This window comes from Podarcis melisellensis, assembly GCF_964234715.1.
Source record: "Podarcis melisellensis genome assembly, chromosome: 1".
NCBI lineage: Eukaryota > Metazoa > Chordata > Lepidosauria > Squamata > Lacertidae > Podarcis > Podarcis melisellensis.
In genome coordinates this window covers 114,012,265-114,024,239 of record NC_138528.1, presented here as the reverse complement: position 1 = coordinate 114,024,239, position 11,975 = coordinate 114,012,265, and the positions used below count along the sequence as shown (strand labels likewise).

Here is an 11,975-nt window from a genome sequence, read left to right as displayed (position 1 = left end):
CCGCACTCCTTCCTGCCGCTCCCATACTTAACTACTTGGTTAAACTGAGACCTCGTGTTTGGCTCTGCTTTGCTTTTGGGATACATGTAGATCTCACGGGCCGATAGCGTCGTTGAGGAAAGCGGCAGGGGCAGGGAGAGAGTGATCTGTTTCTTGAATGGACTTCAAGGGACTTAAGGCTACACAGCCCTCAGGAGCAGAAGCCCCTGAACTCATTTAATGATAAAGGATCATTGAATCCAGTGGGCGGGGCGGGGAAAAGGAAATATTGAACTTTGGCCCTTGCGTTTCAAAATCGTTTCCCACCCTGCTCTCAAACTCTTGCTCCACGGCTAACTTTCGTTTTTACTTGGTTAAAAGGCTTGATCTCACAAGCTGTTAGACATATTCTTCCTACACTACCCCGAATAAACGGATTTATTTATTTTCGATGTCCAGAGGGAAAGAAAACGACGTGTGTGTGTGTATTTGTCAGAAAGGGCCTGAAAAGAAAAGAAAAGGGTCTGTTTTCAAACAGTGAGCGTGTGTGATGTTGGGGTTTTGTTCTGTTTTTAAGTATCTAAAGCCATGCCAGTGTAATATGTCTTATCCTTCGGTTTATGCTGAAGTAATAGATGAGTCCGAGCACATATGTCGAACACTTGAAATGCAAGTATTATATTTCAAGGGCCGTGTCCGTGTATTTCAGTTCACTACAAAGATTTGGGTCTTTGGAAATCCTCAACGTGTGCGCTGCCCCACTTCCTTCCCCGCGCTGCGTTTTGGACGCCTTTCCTTGGGGTCTGCGGTTTGGCGCTGGACGCAAATAGCTTCTTCTTTAAAAAAGAAAGAAAGAAAAGAAAAATAGAAGAGAAGAGAAGAGAGGAAGAGCATCTTTCTATGGTCATCTTTTCCATTCCTCCCTAGATTCTGACACCTCTCTCGATTTAAATCCCACACAAAATAATAGCACACTCAACTAGAGCGGATGAAAAGTTTTCCAAGGCATGAACAATTTTTTTTTTAATGTTAATGCAGACAGGTAAACAAACTCCTGAAATAAGTTGCAAAAGATTATACTGATGGAATAAATATGTGTTGTGCTATATTACATTGTATATGAACTTACGTAACAAAAGTTGCAATAGAAAATTAGATTAGGCCGATGCACCTTAAATTGTAACGCAGCAACTCCTCCACTGTGGTCCTTAAGACGCGTCCAACTCTCCGTAGCATATGATCCGGACGTTCTTACTTTGACTGGATACTGTCCATATTATGTAGCAGCAGTTGGTGGAGGTTCGTCTGGGAAGGCTTAGGTATTCGTAGTGGAAGTAAATAATATAATAGTGTTGTTTTTTAAAATTTCTGGTATCTCCTCCTTTGGAGGGTGAACAATATTTTCACACACACACACATACTCATAAGCAAATGAAATCACTGCTCAGCGTGCTGAGTTTTGAAATAGTGTTAACCCTTACTGTCACTGAAATAAATCCAGACCTGTTTTCGTACTGCGCTAACTCACCTCTTTAACATCCAGAATTGAGTTGCAATTCTGTGGGAAGAAGCTCCATTGAGGTCAATGGTCAAACTGACTTTCAAACAACTTTTGGGGCGCTAAAGTGATTCGCTCTCTACTCGTGCCATGCGCTACTGTAAATGCAAGCCCTAGCTGGGGTCCTAAAATCACTTTAGGCTGCAAAACGCGCCCCCCCCTTTCAGGAATTAATGAGTGCCATTCGATTCGGCGCGGCTGGCTTCTGAGTGGGCATGTATAAGGTTGCCCTCGTCTCAGAATCACAACTCAGTCCAGAGCAACTGTGGGCAGTGCTGCCTTGTGCTGCGCAAACGCGGAGGGAACCCTGGGGAATGAACTTTGAACTGGCTGCTGAATCAACAGCGTCGAAAGGGCTCCCCGCACCCTCTTTGCTCATAAAGGAACCGAAAGTGTACCAAATGCCAAATTTAATTAGAAAGGCTGGCGGGAGAGAGCTGGAGGCGGGGGACGCTAACGGGTTAAATCATATATATATATAATCTCTATTCCCCACCCCCACACGAAAGCTAGTAAAGTACTGTACAAAATCAAGGCCTCTCTCCCAGCACTGTGCTTCGGCTGCAAAGAGACACCCAGCGTGCTTTACTCCAGAGAAATTCCTTTGACTTGAATAGGTCTGCTCGCGAGTTTAAGCGTGGACTGCAGGGCTCAAGGGCAATTCGGGATTATCCAGGGCCGCCAAATCTAGCAGCTCTTGACCTCGTTTCCAGTTCCTTAAAAATTGGCTGAAGTCTTAACTATCTGGAGTAACGTCTTTTGTGTTAAGTGTGTGGGCAGCTAGCGCCTAAGCGGAGGCGGCGGGGAGGGAGGGTGGGAGCCGTCCGAAAATGCACGGTCGTTTGCTTGTAATCGGGAATCGTGGACCATATTTTGTAGGGGAAATTACACAAAGACCGCCATTGCGGCTGCGTGGGGTTGGTCGCTGGTTTCCTGCAGCTGCTAAGCGAGACCGTTCAATATGTAGAACAATACTGCCATCTGCTGGACGAATTGCAGCATAGCCCTGGGGAGCTGAGGAGAAACTCTATTCGCAACACTCCAAGCAATGTATGAACACAACTTTCATGTCGTAATTGAAAGGATATGCCCGTAAAATGAAAGCGGGAAAAGGGGGAAAGATGGATTCCTGTGGAATGTTCGCGCTCGGTTTCCTGGATAGCCAACACATTTTAAACTGTAATATTAAAATAAACGCTCCAAACGGCCCAATTATGAGATTCTTCATTCTGAAGCCTCAGCTTAGATAACTGAGGCTCTGTAATTGGCCCATTTGATTCATTGAGAATTACTTCCGAATATGGTCAGGAATATGGCCGGGCCATGATCCTAACCAGGTTAGGAAATAAAATAGCTTTACTCTGGTGCATGCTGTTTTTCCCGAGAGTGTCAGCCTAATTTTGCCATCTGCGGGCGTAGGTTTTACGGTTTGCTTACAACTATAGTTAACATTTCACTAATAGTGTTATTTCACCCAAGTCCTTGAATCAGCCTATATTTCCTTCACATATTATGCCTGAATTGGTTAGCTAAGAGTTTACTGATTCCTTAAGGGTTGTGCTTTTTCAGACCTATAAAAATAGTTTGAAGAGTGAGTCACTTTTCTTTCTGGCAGCGGACTGGGTAGTTCATTGGTATGTGCACTGGGGGGGGGGAGTTTTTATTTGTCTTTGATTATTTAATTTCTATACTGCTAAATATATTAAAAAATATATCTAAGCGGTGTACAAAAAAACTGAAGCAACAACAGACAACAGGCAACAAAATATTACAAAAACGCACAGCTACATATAAAAAAGTTACCTTAATAATACATATACGTGCACATGAGTATCAATTCATTTTCCTTCTGACACATCCTCCCTCTCAGCTCCCGGGTTCTCACCCAGGGTCCAAATAAACTCTTAGCTCACCCACAAAAGTCTCATGAGAAGCATTCCTGGAGATTGCAGACATCACGCTACTATATTACTTGGCATTTATGGGCAGCCCCAGAGTTGATGGGGCTTCCTCAAGCTGCCCATAGTTGTGTCAAATTCATCTATACTCTCCGCACCCAGTCCCAGGTGCAGCAGGTTTGTTGAGTTTCCCAGAGGGAAGGGGTCCAAAGGATGGGGAAAGGGCCCCCTCTAACTACAGCAGGCATGGCCAAACATGGCCCTCCAGATGTTTTGGGACTACAATTCCCATCATCCCTGACCACTGGTCCTGTTAGCTAGGGATCATGGGAGTTGTAGTCCCAAAACATCTGGAGGGCCAAGTTTGGCCATGCCTGAACTACAGCTCTTTCTTCACCCTCTGTCCTTTCCTCTTCCATGAATGTTTGTGTGTGTGTGTGTGTGTGTGTACAAAAGGGGGGGGGAATAAAGAACCTCCTTCACCCACCCCTTTGGCTCAGTTTGATCGCTAGTTCACTGAACTTGGAAACTAAAAAAGCAAAGTGAAAGAAAACTGCAATCTTGTACACCCTTTCTCTGGGACTTTTTTCTGAGGAGACAGGGGTAGGACTGCATTGTCCTACTACACTGGAAATGGCTGTTATTTCCCACTGATTCTGAGACCATACCTTTAGGACTGTCAAGTCTGTTTACAGAAAGTAAGCCCTATCCATGTCTACTCAGAAGTCAATAGCAGTTACTCCCAGGTAAATGGGGTTAGGATTGCAACCTTACTCTCTCCAGCCTAACATTTACATCCTGGTGACATAAGCTCCTCTAAAAGTCAGTGGGATTTATTTATCATAAAACAATGTAGAGGGTCACATTGTGTGACTGTGATTTCTGTTCAATAAAGGGGGCCACATTTGTGGGATTTATTTTGTGCCCCCCCCAAAAAAACCCTCCAAGGTCCAAGAGGTAGACTGGAGGAATATGGGCCAGAGTGCCTCTGGGCATGTGTTTTGCTCATAATTTTGCAGTGCATTTCAGAACCGAGTTTAAGCCCCACATTTCACATATAAACCAAATCTGAGCACCACCCAAACGTTCTTTCTCAGCAGCCTATTATTGGGTGGGTGGGTGAAAACTTTTTAGTTTTTGCTGTTGTTAAACAATTTGAGTCAGACATCCTGCAAGTTGCTCTGGATCTGTTATTCTGTCCCTTTTTGGGCATGCACTACATCTTGGAAGTAAGTAACATTCAAGTCAATGTGATTTATTTCCTGGTAAACGTGATCAGGGTCAGATAAGGCGGCATGTTTTTGATGTAAGAACTTCTGCCGGACTGTGTAAGCTTGCCAGATATACAGAACTCTACGCAATGCAGAACCAGAATTAATTTTCAGTTTACACATTGAGTCAGTTTACACACTATTTCTAGTCCCAGAGCTGGATTTATGCGCAAGTTAAGTAACCTACAGTTTAGAGCCTCAGATTATGAGGAGGCTGCAAGCAGGCAGTCTCAGCGACAGAGTAAGGGAGCTTGTTTTGCATGTGGTGCAATCACTGCATAAATAAATGTCCTGTGAATAAAAGCAAACTTGTCTTCTGCAAATCTGAGTTGCATCTAGACTTCCAGCACAAATAGACTTGCTGCAAGGTATATAATTTGGTTTGATACTTATCTTTTAGCTGCGTCCTCACTGCTGTACCTGTATATATTCAAGTATAAGGTTTTATTATTTCTATTTTCACTGTCCTTTCTGCTAGAATGATCCACATTTTGAGCGTAATGCTATGGGACCTCTTAATAGTGACATCATTTCACCGCATCTTAACACCCAGCCCTTTCTGTTTCCCTTCTGATAGAGCGGCTCTATCTATCTAATAAACACACGTCTCTCCTGGGACTGAACCATGACTACTTCTGAATACGTTCAACATTGAACTGTGAATGTATGGTAATAGTCTCTCTTGCTTCGCGAATTCTCGAGAGTGTAATTAACTTGTTTTAATTACGAGTTCATCAGTATTTTCTCACCGGCATTTCCAGTCTAAAGGCCAGACGCCCCCAAAGTCAAACTTCCTAATTGATTTCAATGGGAAAGGCGTAGTGGCGACAGCCTTACGCACACTTATTCGGGACTTCAGCACTGCTAAAGACTTTCTCGGCTCTCCCATTTTATCACTCAGTCCATTGGCTAATTTCCATGCCGTTCTATAGCCCACCGTCGTTCCGCCGTGAGCCCAAACTGGAAGACCTGAGGTTGCCAGGAGGTCTCCCAGTTGGGCATAGACCAGACCTACCCAGCAAACTGAGTGCCTCTCGCGTGCATTCCGACCATCGCCCTAGGATTCCCACGAGTAACTCATGGGAGTCAAAGGAAGCAACATTTGGTCAGTTCGGTACCAAAATATAACACACATAGACATGAAGTTTAGATAGAAGAATTAAGGCTGCGCCCCTTTGCGCCCCTACTATGGAACTCAGTGGGTATTACTTCTCAGTAGACCTGCGAGGAACTGCATCGATATGGCCTCCTTGGTTTTGAGCAAGGATAGAGGATGGGATAGGACGTTGATAGAATATGTAAGACAGGGGGGTGAATGCGCCTTTTTGTACCTGTGTATTTAAGGCATAGGTGGAAATTTCCCATCTCTGTAAGCGGAACGAGGGGTGGAAGAATCGCTGTCCATTAAGGCTGTAACCCTACACACTTCTTGAAAACCGTGAGGGGTTGCTACTGAGAAAACACGCATAGGCTTGCACTGTCAAGTCCTGAAGTTTCATAGCTAAGCAACACGGACCACTTGCTATTGTGGCAATATCTTCGAGGGGTTTCAGGGACTCATACTGTCTTGGACAGCGAGCCCTCTCCGCTCCAGGCTTCTCCGATGTGAAGGCGCAGAAGCGCAAGGCGGTAATGGATTTGGCGTAAGTTCCGATGGAATAAAGTGGGATTTAGTCACGGATAAGAGATGAGTCGAAGCGTTTTGGAGAATACCTTAGAGGGCACAACAGCCAACGTAACCTACAAGTAGGAATGAACATATGAGCAGCAGATAATACTAAATAAAGGAAGATTTGAGACGGAAATGGGTGGAATAATACAATATGCAGCCGACAAAGGTTTACCTAGAATGCCATGGAGAGATAGACTGGGAAGTCCGAGGTTAAAGGATAATGGATGGATATTGTATTATGTATATACCAGTTGAAATAACGCATAAACAATTTTTTAAAAAAGAACAACGAATAAAGTGGGATTTATTTTCAAGAATACACTGAAACAGCCGGGCTGCATAGCCATAGTTTTAAATGTGCCGTCATTTGTGTACATCTATATGAAAAACTGAGAGCATTATATTATATGTTATATCTGTTCTGCCGCTTAAAGTAAATTTCTGTGACTGATTGCACGCCCTCTTTGCACCAGAGGGTTATCTGTTGCTCTGTCTACCTTGCAATAGAGAGAGAGGAACTAAAATACACACACAGAGAGAGAGTCACACAAACAAACGCACATTTTCTTAAGTAGCAGAACAGTAACAATTTGTCTTTTAGAGTGTGGTTTTTGCCAGAAACTTCTGAGCTCTGTTCCCCGTTGGATGAGACCTGCTGGAGAAAGCCAAAACCCCCAAGTTAATAAGAGAAACTCAATTGGTAGACATAAGTCAAACAATAAAAATTAAATGTGAGTGGTGAGCAATATCCTCCGGCGGTGCCTGTGTGGTCTGGTGTGGTCTGCAGCATCATGTGGGGAATAATGATTTAAAGATTTATTTCAAAGCCGAGGGATTTTGTTTTGTTTCGCTGCTCTCTGGCGGGGGTGCACTTAGGCTGGGGGTGCCTCGCCATCAAAGCAGAGAGGAAAGAGCCGCGCCTGTGATCTCCAAGGGAAAATCCAAGAGAACTTGGACCAATAAGATAATACAACATAAGGAATTAAATCTTCCAGGGTTTTTTTTTTAAAAAAAAATTAAAACAATCAGACAAGCAAGCGAACAACAACAGGACGAGGAGGAACCAATGCTCTCTCTCGCTTTCCAAAAGATTGGATAGAAGCTGAATGCGCTAAAAGTTTGAAATTCAGAATATCGCAGGGTGAGATCCTTACGCAGTTCAGAAATGCATCTTGGAGGCCGAATTGCTGTCTTACACTATTTTGATGCCTGTTTTGGTGCCTGAAGCGAAAAGTTCGAATTGTCCCATATTTTAATTATTTCCCCCAAGCCTCTAGATAGGGCTTTCCTGCGCTCCCAATTCCTCGGTCAGGAAGGGACCATCATTCGCAGGCCACCGGCCACAGCCACGAAGCTGGAGAGCGTCTGCGTCCTCGAGGGCTCGGTCGATTCCAGCCGCGCAGAATCAGGGCCTCCGCGGACAGGGGACAAAGCCAGCCCGGTATTCCTTGCGAATCTGTTTCTGGCACTTCTTAAGGGTAACCCTCGCATTCCGCGTTTAAATGAGACCGGTCTGGTGACAAATGGCTTCTGCGGACGACTTGGGGACGATTTTTTAAAAAGGCGTCTCCCAAAACAACGTCGGGTCTCCGTCATAGAGCCGGTCACAAAGTTTTCTTAAGTAAAAATATACCTGCCTGAAATGGCTAATGGGTAAGGAACTCTCTGAGGAATAGTGTCCTTCCTTTCCGGTCCATTGACGGTACGGTCCAAATAGCCAACAAAGCAAATCTGCTTTGGGGTGGGTGAGGTGGAGATTCAGCCTCAAACGCGGAAGTCCCGCAGTCATTTGTGGTTGTTGCTCCTGCCTCCCAAAGGAAGATAGGTTGGAAGGCCCCTTCCAGCTTCACTGCTTCTAACCAAGGTGCCTCAGTGTGTGTGTGTAATTGCCATGCAAATTAGCACTGTCCATTAGGCGGTCATTACTTAAAAGGCTCGCCATAGCGGCTATTACGCATATCCGCGCCCCTCTGCTCTGCCGAACCGTTAGCAGGTTCCTCCTTTTCCTTCCTGCGAAGCGAAGCGTTGATTTCACAGCAAGCAGGCCTCGATCTTCGCGGAAGACCTTCCTTAGCAGGCCCGCTCCTTTGCGGGGAGTTGCTTTATCGGTAAGCCAAAGTCAGTCCCAAGGAAATCAATGGGAGAAACTTCCAGAGACACCTTACCACGCAGAAGGTTTGGAAGCGAGTTAGGTAAGGTTCCACGAGAGCACAGGAAAAATTGAGCTCCCTTCCCTTTCAGCACAATATTTTTTTTCCAGGAATTGTGTTTTTTTTAAAAAATGTATATCCATTTTATACATTATATAATTTATACATTATATCATATATATGCAGTTTATTGTAAAGAATGGCGTATGAGAAGGAGCAAGAACTCGCTTTTACTGGAAATCCTGGGAGAAAGACGCCAAAAGTTGTAATTTTAAAATGAGGAGAACTTATACTAACAAGCAGCCTCCACTAGGTATGAACGGATAAGTTTCATTAAAATAAACATATCTCCCTCCCCTCACCCTAATGTGTTCATTCGATTTCACAGATACAGTAAATAGGACACTTCTCCGTGCATTCAGTATACAGGTAGAACGTATTAATTAATATTCTACATAATATATCGGTAATGGGAACTGTTAATTCAGAATTCAGAACTGCCGAAATTGCATTGCGCCTGTGACCCAACGCATGCTTACCTAGGAGCAAACCTCGGTAAGCCTTACTTCTGAGTAAAGATTGCACCGCACATTTATGTTTACAGAAATACCTTAGAGTCACGCGGTGTGTCAAGTTCAAATCCTCATGTGAGGGACTGCGGCTCATTCCTCTTCCTGCTATCTCACAATAGACAGAAGGCAAAATATATGCGGAATATGCGCGCATAAAATAACAAAACAATTGCCTTGCCGAAGCAGCACGTCCTCACCTTTGTATATAGATTGAGGTACTGCACTTAGACAAAGTTCATCAAGGCAAGGTTTGTATATTACTTATGCAAAGGACAAATATGCAAGTGTGTGCGTGTGTGTAATATTACACACACACACACACACACACACACACACGGTCTTAATTAACTCTTGGAAGAATAAATGATGGTGAGGGAAGCCATGATGGAGGTTAAAACGCAGAACCCGACTAATTTGCGCCTGCCGGGGAGGGAGCAGAGAACGGGGGGTTCCTGCAGGTTGAATCCCTGAAACGGGGGAGGTGGGTCTTCTAAAACTTTGCCACCAGGGCAATCCCCGTCCACTTGCCCTCGGGCGTCCCATGACTGGAGTCTACCATCTCTTCCCCCCTCCGCTCCCGCCCTCTTCCTCCTCCTCTTCCTCCTCCTCCTCCGCTGCACTGGGGGTCCATCTCCTTCTTTCGAGAAGTTCTCCTGCAACTTTTCGCGAAGGAGGCTCGTCTGCTAGAGGCGCTGGAAATGCCCGGCTTGGGAGCACCCCTGAGCGAAGAAGAAGTCCTCTTCCGACAGTTCCACGCACACCGACCTGAATGAAGACGGCGGAAGCGCACGTCGTTCGCGCTGGAAAATGTGCGATCGTAGCCTCTGCCGGCCGGGCTACGTGGGCTCCCTCCTGAACTTGCCCTCTGCCGCCGACTCCTTTTACTTCCCCAACCTGAGAGCTAATGGAAGCCACCAGCTGGCCGCCTCGTTGCCCGCGCTCTCCTACCCGAGGAGCCCCATCGCGTGGACTTGCGCCAGCTCCTGTCCAGCTCAGCCGTCCAGCCACGTACTCAGCGGCTCGACGCAGCCTCCGTCTTACCTCGCCGCAGCCACTGGCTCCCTCACCGGCGTCAGCCTCAACCCCGGCGGCAGCAAAGCCGCCTTGGACGGCCACCACCCCAAGTACTCCGCCCACGAAGCCGCTCCCAAGCAGGACGAGAGAGGCAGGCAGAGCCGGGAATCTTTGACCGACGACTCGAGTTGCGGGAGAATGGTGAGGATGGCTGCCGCGGCGGCGACTCAGGCCAAAGGGCTCAGGTATGAGCCGAGAAGCCTGCCCAGCGCATCAGCGTCTCTTTTGAACGCGGATTCTTCCGCCCCGGGCTTTATTAAGGAGGACCTCAAGCACGCCATCAACTTGAACCTGACACTCCCGCCCGCAGCAACCCAGCCAAACCTCAGACCTCCTCTGCAGGACGGTATGTGCCTTCTCGATGCTAGAGGAGAGAATCCTCCCCCCCCAACCCTCCCCAGCCAATAAAACCCAGGCCCTGAGCCTTCACAAATGTTGCACCCATACTCCGGTACACTCGGTGAGATTACTTCCACGGTAAAGCTGTTAGGCCTATCTGCCTCACCAATTTTATTTCCATGAAAATCTGGGTAGGATTGCAGCCACCAACACGCTAGGCCTGCTCCTGCGTCGGGAGTAAGTCCCCCTGGGTTCAGTGGCGCTTGCTCCGGATGGGACTTCCATCCCACCCCAAAGCGCATAATCCTTCAGGCTTAAATGCTAGAGGATTAAAAACTGGCTTTCTTGAAATAGGCTTCCCTACCTCCTTGCCATAGGCGCGGCTTCCTCCGCGCTTGCGTGAGACCACCCAGAGCACCGGGGACCCAGCTGGGTCAGAAGAAGCGCGCCAAGCAAGAACGAACCAAACACAAACCCCTTCTCGATGTGTCTTGTTCTGTTGCAGGTTTGCCCTGGTGCCCCACGCCAGGGAGGTCGAGGAAGAAACGGAAGCCTTACACGAAGCAACAGATCACCGAGCTGGAGAGCGAGTTCCTCCTCAGCGAGTTCATCAACCGGCAAAAGCGGAAAGAGCTGTCCAACAGACTGAATCTGAGCGACCAGCAAGTGAAGATTTGGTTCCAGAACCGGCGGATGAAGAAGAAGCGCGTGGTGATGCGCGAGCAGGCGCTCTCGCTCTACTAGAGACGCCGCCCAGGGAGGGGGGCGCCTTGGGGCTGGCGCTCTTCCTCCCTGTTAATCATGAACTTGCCTCTGGAGCGGCTGTCTCCCGGCTCAGCAGAGGGACAACAAAGCGACGCGAAACGAAGCGAAGCGAAACCACTACGGATTCCAGGCGAAAACGCAGGCACAATCTGGAGGGGAGCGTTGACAGGGGTCTAGCCCAAGCAGCCAGATTCGCTCTCCGCCCCCCCCCCCATCAACCTGCTTGGCTTTATAAATCGGCAAAAGCCTCACTTCTTGGCTGAAGGGGAAAGGAAGTACAGTGGTACCTCGGGTTACATTCAGGTTACAGCCTCCGCTAGCCCAGAAATAGTACCTCGGGTTAAGAACTTTGCCTCAGGGTGAGAACAGAAATCGCGCAGTGGCAGCGGGAGGCCCCATTAGCTAAAGTGGTGCTTCAGGTTAAAAACAGTTTCAGGTTAAGAACGGACCTCCGGTACGAATCAAGTACGTAACCCGAGGTACCACTCTAACTATAATAAAGGAAATGTGTGGCGTCAGCTCTCCCCACCCTACCCCCTCGTCTGTTTCTTTCTTTTGTTATGTTCTTTAACATTCATTCCACCCTCACCAAGACTTTAGTTGGGGGGAAGAAAAGCGTCGAGCGCCCGCCCGCCGCCTGGATCTGCGTGAAAGCAAAGGGAGAATATTGCGTATGACTGAATGGGAAAGGCCCTAA

General features: G+C 47.1%; 1 protein-coding gene across 1 annotated transcript; it reads left to right on the top strand.

Moving 5' to 3' along the window:
• Positions 1 to 9,803: 9,803 nt before the first annotated feature.
• HOXD12 (homeobox D12) lies at positions 9,804 to 11,841 on the top strand. The gene is made up of 2 exons (XM_081900377.1): positions 9,804 to 10,520; positions 11,019 to 11,841. The coding sequence occupies exons 1-2, from the start codon at positions 9,908 to 9,910 to the stop codon at positions 11,255 to 11,257; spliced, it is 852 nt and encodes a 283-aa protein (XP_081756503.1). The 5' UTR covers positions 9,804 to 9,907; the 3' UTR covers positions 11,258 to 11,841.
• Positions 11,842 to 11,975: the final 134 nt, after the last annotated feature.

What these genes read in the sequence shown, in the direction of transcription:
- HOXD12 (XM_081900377.1), top strand. Translation starts at nt 9,908, where the DNA reads ATGTGCGATCGTAGCCTCTGCCGGCCGGGCTACGTGGGCTCCCTCCTG. An exon ending in CAGACCTCCTCTGCAGGACG is followed by an intron (nt 10,521 to 11,018) that starts GTATGTGCCTTC and finishes GTTCTGTTGCAG; the next exon opens with GTTTGCCCTGGTGCCCCACG.